At 41.9% G+C, this 15,197-nt stretch overlaps 1 protein-coding gene across 1 annotated transcript in view; it reads right to left on the reverse strand.

Annotated features, from left to right (window-relative positions):
* Nucleotides 1-11,764: 11,764 nt before the first annotated feature.
* The window catches only part of LOC139698658 (1,5-anhydro-D-fructose reductase), a 31,192-nt gene continuing 27,759 nt past the window's right edge, over nucleotides 11,765-15,197 (reverse strand). Inside the window, exons 6-7 of the mRNA XM_071597517.1 lie at nucleotides 13,024-13,121; nucleotides 11,765-11,986 (exon numbers count right to left, since the gene is read on the reverse strand). Coding sequence (XP_071453618.1) covers nucleotides 11,956-11,986; nucleotides 13,024-13,121 — 129 coding nt within the window. The 3' untranslated portion in view covers nucleotides 11,765-11,955. The remainder of the gene's footprint in view (nucleotides 11,987-13,023; nucleotides 13,122-15,197) is intronic.

The following is a 15,197-nucleotide window of genomic DNA, read 5'->3' on the forward strand; positions in this document are numbered from 1 at the left end:
CAAAATATTTATTTCGTTTCCATTTATTATCCCATACCTATCACACCAGCTTTTCAATGCCCTTACCAATACTTGCAATCCCTTGATAATATGACCAGCTAAAGCTTGAACCTAAAGCAAACTTAACTGATTTTTTAAATTGTCCAACAACTTTCATTTCCAATGTCAACTCTTCCCATTTCTGTTCAACTAATTCTTACATGCAAACATTGAACAGTTGGGGTGATAATGGACACCCCTGTCTTACCTCCCTATATAATACTACCTGTCCTCATTCTCCAACTACCACTTACACCTGAGAAGTATCTGACAAGTTCAGGTTGGGGATATGAAAACATTTCCTGTAATGCATTCATTGATTCAACCCAATTCAGAATGCACTACCCCTTCCACCATATCGAGTTAGTAGTCCATGGGAATCATATTATTTCTTTTAAGCAATCTACTGGCTAAGGTAGCCTCTGGATGGACACAACTACCAAGTAAATATGTTGTTTATCCTAACAAAACACAATCCAGCATCCTACTCAACAACAACTCCCTTTTCATCTCTGTGTTCTCCCTTCCTCCCTTCATCCCAAGCTACATCCCTATCCTATTCCTTCCTTTTCCTCATTTATCTAACATTCTCCCCTCTATTACAGTCTTCAACATCCCACAGCTTATAAATTTGCCTTTCATCGATTTCTGCTGCCTCCTTAGGATTACTCCCAACAATCTCCTCTCCTCCCCCATCATACCAAGCACTTCCTTGTTTTTTTCCCTTTCAGTCCATTTCATCTTCTCCATCCTTCTCCAAACCTACATTTCAAAAGCCTCCAAACTACATCTATCCTCCTGCTTCAATTACCATGCTTCTGCACCACACAGAATAATGTTCCATATCAAAGTTTTAATTTGCCTTTTCTAAACATCCTTACTCAACATCCCTGTCATCAACTCCATCCTCCTTGTGAAAACCCCTTTGCCTCATGCAATTCTTCTCCTCACATCCCTACTCTTAACCATTTTGGTCCAAAACACTTCCGAGATACGTAAACTGTTCTACCTGTACTAATTTTGCCCTCCTAATTTAATGTTAACGTTGGCCTTTCTCTTTCTGGAAAATCACATAAACTTTGTTTTATTAATATTGATTCTCATCCCATACCTGTCGCACTGAATTTCCAATTAATTAAGCAATGCTTGCAACCCCTTGGCTGACTGACAAACTAAAGCCTAAGGGAGGCAATTCTCACCTTGAGAGTTCTTGCCAATAAAATGAGACATGTAAATAAGCCATTATATGTGGTATTCGTGGACTTGGAGAAGGCCTTGGACAATCTCGAATGGAACAAGATGCTCAAGAAACTAGAAGCGCTTGGGTTGGACTACAATGACAGAAGAATTTTCCATAACCTTTACAAGAATCAGGTTACAACAGTGCAAACAGAAAATGGAAGAAAAATAGAAGCCAAAATAAACAAAGGAGAAAGACAAGGATGCAACCTCTTGCCAGCAATATTCAATATATATCTGGAAGAGGCAATAAAAGAAATACAAGAAATGGGTATCAAAGGAGTCAAGGTAAATGGAGAAGAAAGAAATCGACATGCTCTGGTTTGCAGATGACATTGCAGTAGTGGCGGTAACGCGAGAGAACCTGCAAGCAACTCTAAGTGCTATACTGGGGGAATATAATATGAGCATCAACAAGAAGAAAACTAAAATCCTTGTCTGTGGAAGAGAGAAGTTGAAAACAGATATCACAATTCGAGGGGTGAAATTAGAGCAAGTGGAATCCTTCATCTACCTGGGCAGCAGCATAACATGGGATGGAAGAAGTTCAGCCGACATCAAGGGAAAAATAGCTCAAGCTAAGAATGCATTCATGAAGAAGAGACAATTACCATGTTCGAAAAACCTAAGACTGGAAACAAGGAAGCAATTCTTTTAGACTTCCCTGTTAAGCATGGTGCTCTATGGTTCTGAGTCTTGGAACACTGGAAAAGTGGATCAGCAAAGAATAGAAGCCTTTGAAACATGATGCTGGAGGAGAATGCTGAAGATTAAATGGACCCACAGAGTAACAAACGAGGAAGTATATAGAAGAGCAGAAGAGGGTCTCATATGGAGAGCTCTATGGCAAAGAAGAAATAGATGGATTGGACACATATTGAGGCACAATCGATTGATTAGGAATATAATGGAAGGAAATATTCTGCAAGGAAAACCAAGAGACATGCACATTGGACAAATTAAGAAGGATGTAAAACAGAGAAGGTATTGTGGCGGCGCAAGGAGAGCAGACGGAACGCACGGCGGAATTTATTTGTTCCGAGTTCCGGAAAGTACCACCAGGGGGACACGGCGTCGGTACGACGGAGAAAGGTGGACGTCGGGCGGGAGAGTCAGTCTGCCGCGAATGAAGAAGCAAGCTGTACGATCGCCCTCTGTAAATCCGTTTCGATAATAAACCCGTTGAGTTTAACGCTCGAGTGTAATTTTTCCTAACGTCCACTAGCGTAGAAGGATACCCCTTCATTGGTGGCCCCGACGTGATCACGCGTGAGCTAAGGTTTGCATTTTTTTTCGTTCTGTGACTTGAAGCGCCACGTGGTGCAAAATGCCGCCTCCAAGCAACGGGTCGGAGGAGTCAATCGTGAACAGAGTGACGATGCGAGTTCCGCCTTTTTGGCCAGAAAAGCCGGCTCTATGGTTTTCGCAGCTGGAAGTTCAGTTCTCGCTAGCGGGAATAACGAGTGAGGCGACGAAGTATTCCCACGTGGTCGCCCAGTTAGACAATCGCCACGCGCTCGAAGTGGAGGACATTATTGTGAATCCCCTCAGGGCAGACCCATACCAGAAGATCAAGGAGGAATTAATCCAACGACTCTCCGTCTCGCAGGCGCAGAAAATACGTCAACTCCTCGAGCACGAGGAGTTGGGGGACCGGAAGCCATCCCAGTTCTTGCGCCATCTACGGACGTTGGCTGGCGTTGCCGTGCCAGACGACTTTCTGAAGACGCTGTGGATGAATCGCTTGCCATCCCACACACAGTCCATCCTGGCCTCACAAGACTCGCTGGAACTGGAAAGCTTGTCGAAACTAGCCGACAAGGTGCACGAGGTGCCGCGCCCCCCGCAAGTCGCCAGTGTCACGCCGCATTCCGAAGTGGAGGAACTTCGAAGTCAGATAGCGGCCCTTACACAACAGGTAGCCGCGTTGACTGCTTCTTGTCCAGATTTTCGCGGACGGAAACGTTCCAAAAGCCGACAGCGGCGTGCCCGCAGCCCTTCCGCGCCCCCAGATGCAAGGTGGTGCTGGTATCATGTTACTTTTGGTGCTCGCGCGACTAAGTGCCGTTCCCCGTGCGCCTATAAGTCGGAAAACCACGAGGGCAGGGCGTAATTGCGGCCGACGCCCGCTGCCCCCAGCCTCGCCGGCTGTATGTTGTGGACTCGGTGACGAAGACAGAATTCCTGGTCGACACCGGTTCCGATCTTTGCGTTTACCCGCGTACGCTGGTGAAGGGACGACAGCCACTTTCTACCTACCAGCTATTTGCCGCGAACGGGACGGTGATAAAGACCTACGGGTGGATAGACTTAGCCTTGAATTTAGGCCTAAAGCGGGACTTCCGTTGGCGCTTCGTCGTGGCGGATGTCGATAGGCCCATCATTGGCGTGGACTTTCTGTCCTTTTACAGCCTTTTAGTGGACGTCCGCCGGCAGCGAATAACGGATGGGATAACGTCGTTGGGCACGGGCGGTCGCATTGTGCCGTGTTCGGTCCCGCAGGTGAAGACTGTAATCGAATCATCTCGATTCCATGAGATTCTGACCGAATTCTCAGAGATCACTCGCCCAGCTGGCACACCGAGGGAGCCCCGGCACACGACCATGCATCACATCAAGGTGACGTCCGGACCCCCCGTCGCCTGCAAGCCCCGGCGACTAGCACCAGATAAGCTCGCCATCGCCAAGAAGGAGTTCGACGAGATGCTACGCAGCGGTACGGTCCGACGGTCGGACAGTTGTTGGGCCTCGGCTCTGCATCTGGTGCCCAAGAAGGATGGCGAGTGGCGTCCCTGCGGGGATTATCGCGGTCTCAACGCGCGGACCATTCCCGACCGATACCCGGTGCCTCATATCGCCGATTTTGCGCACAATCTGGCCGGTAAGACTGTATTTTCGCGTATTGACCTCGTACGCGCGTACCATCAAATACCTGTGTGCCCCGACGACATTTCAAAAACGGCAATCATCACGCCATTCGGACTCTTTGAATTCCCGTGCATGCCGTTCGGCCTGAGAAATGCAGCCCAAACATTTCAAAGGTTCATCGATGAGGTGTTAAGGGGTTTGGACCACTCGTACGCCTATTTAGACGACATTTTAGTCGCCTCGATGGACGTTGAAGAGCACGAGCGCCATCTACGTGAGCTATTTGCGCGTTTGCGGGAGTACGGAGTGCTTGTAAATCCCGCCAAATGTGTGCTAGGTAGGACGGAAGTGTCCTTCTTAGGCTACTGTGTCAGTGCATCCGGGGTTAAGCCGACGACGGCGAAAATAGATGCGATTAAGTGCTTTCCTGTCCCGGAAACTGTGAAAAAACTGCGCCAATTCTTGGGCATGATTAACTTTTATAGACGGCTCATTCCAAAGGCTGCGGCAATCCAACTGCCACTTAACGATGTCCTAAGGGGGGGAGTAAAAGGGAATGAACCTGTGCTATGGAATAACGGCTTGGATCGTGCGTTCAATGAATGCAAAGACGCCCTCGCGCAAGCGACTTTTCTCGCGCACCCAGACGTCTCTCTGCCCTTAGGCCTTTTTACGGACGCGTCGGACGCCTCGTTGGGCGGAGTTTTGCAGCAGAGTACGAGCAACGGTTGGCAGCCACTCGGTTTCTTTACCCGTAGACTCACTTCCACGCAGCAAAAGTACAGCCCGTACGACAGGGAACTGCTTGCCGTGTATGAATCTGTTAAATATTTTCGGCATATGCTCGAGGGTCGTGAATTTTCAATTTTTACGGACCATAAACCCCTGATTTATGCCTTCGCCCAAAAACCAGAAAAGTGTTCCCCGCGTCAGTTTCGGCATCTAAATTACATTGCCCAGTTCTCCAGCGACATCCGTCATCTGTCAGGCAGCGAAAACGTAGTCGCGGACGCCCTTTCAAGGGTAGAAGCTGTGAGTGGTGCCATCGATTACCGCGCCCTCGCACGTTCTCAGGCGGAAGACGACCGGCTCAAACAGCCCAACGATTCCCTCCGGTTGAAAATGATGCGCATTCCCGAGTGTGAATTTCAGTTATATTGTGACGTGTCGACACCATCAGTCCGCCCTTATGTAACTGAACCCTTCCGGAAGCCAGTCTTTGACTCGCTGCATTGCTTGTCACACCCAGGAATACGGGCTTCCACCAAGTTGGTCGCAGAACGGTTCGTGTGGCCCTCGATGCGCAAGGATTGTCGTGCATGGACACGCGCATGTATTCCCTGCCAGCGAGCGAAGATTCATCGCCACACAGTGTCCCCTGTGGGAGGCTTTGCTCCGCCCACCCAGCGTTTTGAACATGTTCATATCGACATTGTAGGCCCCTTGCCGGTTTCCGCGGGATATCGGTATTGCCTGACGTGTGTCGATCGTTTTTCAAGATGGCCAGAGGCGTTCCCGGTTAGGGACGCAACAGCTGACACGGTCGCCAAGGAATTCTTTCGGAATTGGGTGGCTCGCTTCGGCACTCCACTCCGGATTACGACGGACCAAGGCCGACAGTTTGAATCACATCTGTTCCAGCAGTTGGCGGGGCTCACCGGTTCGAGGCACCTGAGAACCACGGCTTATCACCCCGCAGCAAATGGCATGGTGGAGAGGTTCCACCGCCAACTGAAGGCAGCCATAATGTGCCACCAGTCGGATGGTTGGCCGGACGTCCTGCCAGTAGTGCTGCTCGGTATACGAGCCGCCTGGAAAGCAGACATTGGGGCGTCGCCGGCGGAGATGGTTTATGGTCAACCACTCCGTCTACCAGGAGAGTTTTTCGTCCCTAGCGAGCGGCCGGCGGACGACGACCTTAATTTCGCCACGCAGCTACGGCAACATTTCTCCACCATACGACCAGTTCCTGCGTCACGCCACGGCAAGAAGTCTGTCTTCTTGCATCAAGACCTGTCGTCCTCATCCCACGTTTTCGTGAGAAACGACGCGACAAAGGTTACTCTTCAACCACCGTACGAGGGTCCCTTCCCGGTCATCCGAAGAGAGCCAAAATTTTTCGTGGTCAACGTCCGAGGTAGTGAGAAAACAATTTCAATCGACCGCATAAAACCTGCCTACACTCTTGAGGAGAACGACGGGACGAGCAGCGCAGCACCCGCATCTCTGCGGGACAAAACACACCCAAGAACCACCACTGCTGCACCTGCCGAAGAGCCGAGAGAGACCCGCTTTGGGAGGAGGGTCCATTTCCCAAAGCACCTGGAAGATTTTGTACCATAGAATCTCACTTCTTTTCGCTAATCCTTCCTTTTTCATTCTTTAGTGGCCTAAAGTCTACAGAGGGGGTGATGTGGCGGCGCAAGGAGAGCAGACGGAACGCACGGCGGAATTTATTTGTTCCGAGTTCCGGAAAGTACCACCAGGGGGACACGGCGTCGGTACGACGGAGAAAGGTGGACGTCGGGCGGGAGAGTCAGTCTGCCGCGAATGAAGAAGCAAGCTGTACGATCGCCCTCTGTAAATCCGTTTCGATAATAAACCCGTTGAGTTTAACGCTCGAGTGTAATTTTTCCTAACGTCCACTAGCGTAGAAGGATACCCCTTCAGTATCATGGATTGAGGGAATTGACATTAAATAGAGTAGTTAGGAGGGCTGCAGAAAATCAATCCAAGGATTGAAATACTGATGATGACTATTGATAGTATCCAACAATTTTCAATGTGCTCTTGTGATGCCTCAACTTTGGCTGGTCTTCTTGATATTGGTTTGATTCCTTTAATTTCATATTTGTTGTCACTTCATTAGCTATTTATTCTTGCATCCCTGTTTAATGGCCCCTGTGTCACTTATCCTGTAGTCAAAGAGGCTGTGTTCACTGGTTATATTGTGCCTCAATTAATAAATACATGCCTTATAATGGTAGCATTTCCAATTCCAGACCTTTAGGATTTAGAATGTCCACATGGCGCTCTTTGGTTTAGTGTTTCTTGTTTAATGAGGCATGTTTTAGTTGCTTCTTTTAGTTACTTCTTTAATTATTTATATTTTTCTGCCTGTTAACTGCTTGCTAGTCAAGCTCACTCAATCTCTGTGGTGTGATAATTCCGAACCAAGGGTATTTCCCATGTAAATTCAGGAGATTTTGGGTCAAAGCAATCCCATATTCCATAAGGGGTGGCCTTAGATGGTACCCTTAAAGTTAAGTAGACAGTAACCTAACTCTTACCTTACCATTATCATTTAGTATCATTCAGAACTCAATAACAGAGATATACCATTTTCTTAGTTGCCAATTTTTTCAAGCTGCATTTCTGAGATGTGATGCTGCTAGTTTATATACAGACTTTAAGAATTTATTATTAAGTCTAATACTGATCTCTCTAGATCCATTGGCAGTTTTTGTTAAGTTAATCAGGTAGAAGTGCAGGTCATAGTTCCATTGTGATGAGTAATTATGGATAGTTAAATTTTTTGGGATTATTATTATCGGTAGTCTACCATTCAAGGTAGGTTTTTGCATGAGCCCAAGCTAAAAAATAGTACAACAGCTATTCCCTTGCCTCTCATAACAAAAATAACCTGACATCAAATATTATAACAAGCTCCTCATCATCTCTGTATGCTTCTTTCCTCTCTTCATTTCATCGAACAGCCCTATTCTATTCCTGCCCAACCCTCTTATGCCTAACATTCTCCCCTTTATCACAGTCTTCAACATCCCTTTGCCGATCGAATTGCTCTACACCCATATTTTCTGCTTCCCTAGGATTTCTCCCAGCAATGCCCCCTCCTGCCTCATATCTAGCACTTCCTCATTTGTTTTCCTGTCTGTCCACTTGACCTCTTCCACACACACATTTCAAAAGCCTCCAATTTACGCCTATCATCCTGCTTCAATAACCATGTTTCCATGCCGTACATAACTACGCTCCATATCAAAGTTTTAATGAGCCTCACCTTAACACTCTTAATTAATGTCCCTGTCATTGATTCTCTCCTCCTTGTGAAAGCTTCTTTGCCTAATGCAATTCTTCTCTGTATGTCCCTGCTAATTTGACCCTTTCCATCCAAAATATTTCCAAGAAAGGTTAATTGTTTCACATGGTGAAGTCAATGAACTCCTATTTGATATTTAACTTAGCCTTTCTCTCTCTTGAAAACCTTTTTACCTTTGTTTTGTGTACATTTATTCTTATTCCATACCTATCGCACAGACAATGCACTTTCAAATGCTTGCAATCCCCTGGCTGACAAACTAAACCTTGATCATCAGCAAATCTCATTTTATGAATTTCACATTGACTTTCATTCTTATTTCCAGTTCTTCCCATGCCTCTTCAATCATTTACTCCACACATGTATTGAACAACCCTGCCTCACTCCTCTTCCTAACACTACCCATTAGGACTCTCTGTACAGGCCCACTGAACGTGTACAGGTTGCATTAATCTCTTATCTATTCCTATTTTCTGTGATACATATAGTCAGTAGTTTTTCCCAATTCATTCTATCAAACATATCTCTTCAAAATCTACAAAACGTCCTGATTGTATCCTATGTTCCTCTCAATTAGTGATCTCTTAACTGCAATGGCATCATGCATGCTTCTCCCTTTTCTAAAGCCAAACTGATCATCCTCTAAGTAATCATTTGCCCTTCTCTTTATCCTTTCGTTTATGATCCTGAGAACCACTTTAGCAGCATGCAAAATCAAACTTATTGTTCTGTAATCTTCACCCGATGTAGTCTTTACCTTTTTTCTGATCAGGAACTAACCCTGATCTCAAAAAGTCTTCTGACCGAGTTCCTCTCTCATAAATGCTACAAATAAGTCCAGAATCTGTCTCTCACATTTTCCCATATCTTTAAACAGTTTTGCAGAAATGTTGTCCACCCCTATGGCTCATTTGATTTCAAATGATTTCTATCTCCCTAACAAGTAAGCCTGGTTCAAAGAAATCCTCATCCAAGTTATATGCAGTTTCTATGTCTAACCTTGCTGGCCTAATGTTTTTACCATATACGAGGGTCATCCGGAAAGTAGTACCCGTTCGTGAAATAAAGACACAAAAGTAAATATTAACAAACATAAAAAATTTTATTTGAAAGAGGATACTTTAAACTACTTCTCAACATAATCTCCAAGCAAATTAAGGCATTTGTCATAACGTGTGACAAGTTTCTGTATTCCTGCTGCATAGTCCTTCGCCGCCAGCTCATTGAGATACGCGAGGGACCCATCTTGCACAAATTTTTGCATAATGCAGATGGTGTTTAACAATTTCATGAACAATTGTTCGAGAAACATTTGGAAAATGCTCACAGATGTCATCAATTGTGACGCGCCGATCGTTCCTCACGAATTCGTCAACTGAGCTCACCAGTTGGTCTGTAATGACAGACGGTCTCCCCGAACGCTCATCGTCGTGTGTGTTCCCCCTCCCCATGTTGAAGTTGCGACACCACCGCCGAACAGACGACTCGTCCATTACATTGTCTCCATACACCTCCTTTAATTGGCGATGAATATCACATGGGCGAACGTTTCTTGCATTGAGGAATTTAATCACTGCCCTCACTTCACAACTGGCGGCGTTCTCAATTTTTTTAAACATTGTAAACAATCACAGAAACAACACAGGCAATGCTAGCGTCACGCAACTTGGCTCAGAGAAGGCAGACAAGCCACTGAAGCTATCTGACCTCGTGCAGCGGCTACTCGCGTCGTCAGCACTTCATGCGGCACGAACGGGTACTACTTTCCGGATGACCCTCGTAGTTCTTTCCTATATTCCTTTCATCTCTCTTGGATATTTATCTTGTTCAACTAATATTTTTCTTGAATTATCTGTGAATGTTTGCAAGGATTTTCCCTTCTTATTTCCTGACATTTTTTAACCCCCCTGCATACCGCACCAATTTTACCCTTCCTCTGTAAATTTTCCATGTCCTCACATTGCATCTCCGCCAAACTTTTTTCTCTCTATTTTTGATCTGCCTCAGTTGTAATTAACTCTTTATACTTCATAAAATTTGTTGTCTCAGGCGTAACTGATGATGACGTTCAACGTCGAAACCTGGGTCGTGTGTTTTTAAATAAAGTGTGTGGAATTACAAAGTCAATTATTTCATTACATTTCAATATCTTTATACTTCCTTCTACCTAACTCCACATTTTCATTCTTCCATTTTCTTCTCTTGACTATCTTTCTAATCATCTCATCTGTAATCCATGGTTTCCTTACCCTTTTCCTAATTACTTTTACTATAGTTTCATTGTGGCTTTTGATATCCATATTTTTATTTGTTCCCATTTTTTCTCTATAGTGCTCAGCTCCCTGTCTTCACTAATAATTTTTTCTTAAGCCTGAAGATACTTCTTCCTTGTAATTCCAGTTAATGCTTCCAAAGTCCATTTCTTATGCTGTCTTCCCTGCTTTATCTTTCCAAATGGAACACTACCCTTCATTTTAGTAATTTACAGTCTGAATCAGCATCTACTCCCGGGAAACTGTGAATTAATCACACCTTCCTTAAATCTGTGCTTAACTACTACATAATATAGGCTAACTGATAACTTCCAGAATCCCCGGACATTTTCTATGAAGGCCATCACCATTTGCGGTGTCTAAACCATGTATTCATAATGAGTAAACCCTGTTTTTATTCAATATTATGGCAACCCCTTGCTGGCTCTCTTCCCCTCTACTATATATATATATATATATATATATATATATATATATATATATATATATATATTTATTTATATATATATATATTAGTCTGTAACCATCAATCCACTAATCCCTCGTATCCTTCCATCTCACCTTGCATAGAACTAAAACATCTACATTTTTCTCTCCTCATCTCTCGCTTTATATTTTATAATTTTCCCTCCTTCAAGATCGGTCTAAAATTCCAAATCCCTTTTCCAACTAATTCATTCCTAATCTGCATCTTCTGCACAGCTGCTGTCGTGGTTGCTTCTGCCTTTCGAGGCTTTTGTGAGATTACAATCAGATTAGTACTCTTGCACATATAATGGGTGCACACAGTAACAGCAGAGGATTGAGAGATTGAAATGAAGGCTAACAAGGTGGCTGAAGAGATTTTCCAGCAAGAATTTTGACAACTCATTTTTGTGATGATCATACAGTAGTGTCATCAATAAAAAGGATTAATTAAATACCATTGATAGACCTAATGTAATTAAGTAAGTCATTCAGGTGTACAAGGCATAAATGGACTCTTGTGCTACCCTAATATTCACATTGTAACTGCTAAAATAAAACTTGAGGTTATTGCATTGCATTGTAACTTTACAACTTCTTTTGACTAAGTATGTGGTACATACATGTATCATTTATTTATATATATATATATATATATATATATATATATATATATATATATATATTTTTTAGAGTCCATTAAAAACAATGTAACTCAAATTCCATCATAACCTAACTCATTCATATTTTACAACTGGCATATCACGATTGATCAGGAATGTGCACGCTATTTTAATAGAAATTATTTGAAAAATATGTGAACTTCAAATTTTTGCTAGCCACAATATATTTTTAGACATTAAGCGGTACAACTTAAATTAGACCATTTGGCTTAACCAGAACATAAAATTTGCCACTATAATATTCTCTAATGAGCAAAACATGGATTCATGAATTTAAAATTTACAGCAAATTGATTAAATCACTTCCTTGGCAGAATGCAGTCGCCATTCAAAATGGATATTCTGGATGATCGGGCACCCTGAAAAGTAAAGTAATAATGATGTATTTCAAACATGCAAAGATATATATTAATTTCTAAATCAATAACAAAAAATGCCACTGAATAATTTATCTCACCCCATTCTAGGTATTTTCAGTGGTTTCCCAGAGTAACTGAATTTAATGGAATTCAACCCCTTCCTTCCTAATAATAGTGAGTCCCAAAACAGGTACTTCCTAACTTATAACTATTCATCTTACACCATCCAGAGTTATGACTAACATTTTTACAGATATAGGTATGAACGCCCATAAAAGTTCCATTTCTAACACTCACAAAATTATGCATGATAGTTGGCAACATTGTACCCCATTAACAGGACCATATACATTGATGAAGGATATTGACCTAACAATAATCATTGTCTGAATCAGGATTTTGTGACTGATAAAATCAGGAAAAAGGCAAATGTGTGCCAAAAGTACCACAGTTTCATATCCTCTGTAATAAATGAATTTCTAAAATTACATAACATCATGATATGCCATCATCAAACAACACATACCAAAAGGATGGAGGACTGGAGGTATTTTCATGTCCAACCAATCAAGATTCACCACAATATATATCAGGAGATAATTGCAAATGTTTTTTCTCTATAGTAGAAAATGACATTGCCTTCCATTTTTAATAACCTCCACCTGTACATGCATCACTGTTGCAGAGACAAAAGTCACTCTTAAGCCTTATAAGCTACAACAATAAATAGCCCATTTTCCTCAAATCTCTGTGTGGCCAGCTATAACTGCTACAATGTTAAAGCTTCAAAAATTACCAATGTTTACTCTAATCATCAAATTTAAGGGTGGAAAATTTTCATGTATTTCCAGTGATAAATTAAGGTTTTAGGTAATTAAATACAAAAACAACTGTGGCTGGCATTCCTAGATGTACACACATAGAATATGAATAATTACATCCAAAAAAGGGCTTATATCTATAAATTAATATTGATAGTAAAATAAATTATCCATATTCTCAAATATTAAAATAGTAATACTAATAATAATCCATACCCCTTGAAGAAAGAGAAATCCAAAATTCGTCCTGCTTTGCCTTGGTCCTGGTCATTAAGTTTATTCATGTCTTCACTGCTTAGTTCAAAGTCAAAAACCTGAAAACAAGTAACATCCATGAAAGAAAATATCAAACTTTGGCCATGAAAATTCTCTTATTCCTCCATAAAACTGACCATTTTTGATTTTCAAACTAACTCTTACTAATTGTTATAAATAGTTGACATTTCATATACTCGTATAATACTTTTGAGGGAGCATCCAGTCTTTTTCAATGTTCATAAAGTTCTTCTTGGATATGTAATTTATTTTTGTAAAAATCTGCATACACACATAATAGCAGAAGAGCAGTTTTATTTGTCAGTTTTAAACAATCTCAGTTCTACTGCATTGTATTGATATTGGTTTCAGCTATGATGGATAGTAATCTCATGAATGGACAATACATATTTACACTTGTTTCCTTATATATTTCCTTATAACTTTTGGTTTTGTTATGCATACGGGTGAACTACAAATTTAATGCATTGCTTTCTTTATCACATGATTTAGTATCAGTCACACACTGTAAGCTTATGACTCTTCTACTTTTAAAGTGTGCTGTAATAATTCATCATAAATTACAATGTATTTTGTACCTGTCGAGAACTAAATAAAAATGCATTGCACATTCCCTAAAACCATTTGGTAACAATGGAACATTTTATTGCTCTAACTGCACTGTTTTAATAAGCTACAATGCTGCTGGTGTGATTCATGTATATAGTTTGTATAAGAAGTAAAGGGAAATTTTTCAGAAAAATAATTTATTTATATATTAGATATTTTGACAATGCCTCAAAATTCTTCAAAGTGCATCCCTTCAGCGTCAACTCACTTTTGCCAGTGGCTTTTCCACCACTCAAAGGATGGTCTGCTTCCACCAACCCTGGTTGGTGGAAGGTCCTTAAGGGTGTACATGGATGGAACTTATGGTCCCATAGTTGTGTCCTTTGAGGGAGGGTGGATTCACTTTTGGGAAAAGGAAAGAGTCTGCTGGAGCCAAGTCGGGACTGTTGGGGAATCATTGCCGTGCCATTGCAGAAGGACTTCAAAAGCAGACACTTACCCCTGCTCTTGGTTGTCCATCAAGGCCTTTGGGATGAGTTTAATGCAAAACTTTTGCAATGCCAAATTTAAATTTACAATGATAATAGTGTGCACTGTCATCTTATCAATGCCAATACCATCTGTGATCATTCCCAAACTCAACTGACTGTCTTAATTCAGCACTTCACACAATGCACATCGGGAACAAATTGTTACCAGTACTTTTTATACAAATCTTATATGTGTGTGTTAGAGCAAGTTGCACTTAGGCACATATTATGGTGGGAAAAAGCATGATGTTCATTGTCCTTGTAGGTAGCTTCCGAGTCGATGGTAGGTTTTAGTCGGAAAAAACTAATGCATATCATCATGGACTGTCTCAATGCAAAATTCTAGTTTGTTCTTTGTACTTGTTCATTTCTTCATACTTTTTAACAGCCTACCCTCTCTCAAAAATCTTATTCGTGATAGAGAACAAATTATAACCTTCCTCTCCACTTATCCAAGTATTTCTCTCTCTATTACAGACGTCAATGTCCCACTATCGCTCAATATGTATCTTTTCCAAGCCACACACCATTTACGTACTTCTCCTTTCCATTCCTCCTCACACGTTCCTGCTTGGAATTCCACCAAAAAAATGCAAGGTCATTAATAAAACTTCTACTTTCATTGTCTTCCACTTCATTTTTCTTCTTTCTACATTCTTTACAAGGCCAATAATCTATGTAGCACCTATAATCTGAAGTCATAACTACATGTACGGTTATGCCATTACCCTTATCACATTTATTAGAAGTATAATGAATACTCGTTCATTATGCTTGTACAAAAATTACCCAGACAAAATTAATGTAAATTTAACCTTATTACAAATGTTCCAAAATAGGATTGATGCTGTATAACAATCCATGTAAAGATTTGTTTAAAATGTGTAATCGTACTACAAGGAAATAAATGTGACCAAAACGAGGGCAGAATACCTAAGGAATAGCTGACCTCCACATGAGATGCAAAACTGTTTACATAATATTGATATCCATCAATGATGAAATTAAGAATACAAAGTAACTTTCCACTGTCCT

Source organism: Hetaerina americana, unplaced genomic scaffold (genome assembly GCF_022747635.1).
Source record: "Hetaerina americana unplaced genomic scaffold, ioHetAmer1.1.p SCAF_9, whole genome shotgun sequence".
Lineage (NCBI taxonomy): Eukaryota > Metazoa > Arthropoda > Insecta > Odonata > Calopterygidae > Hetaerina > Hetaerina americana.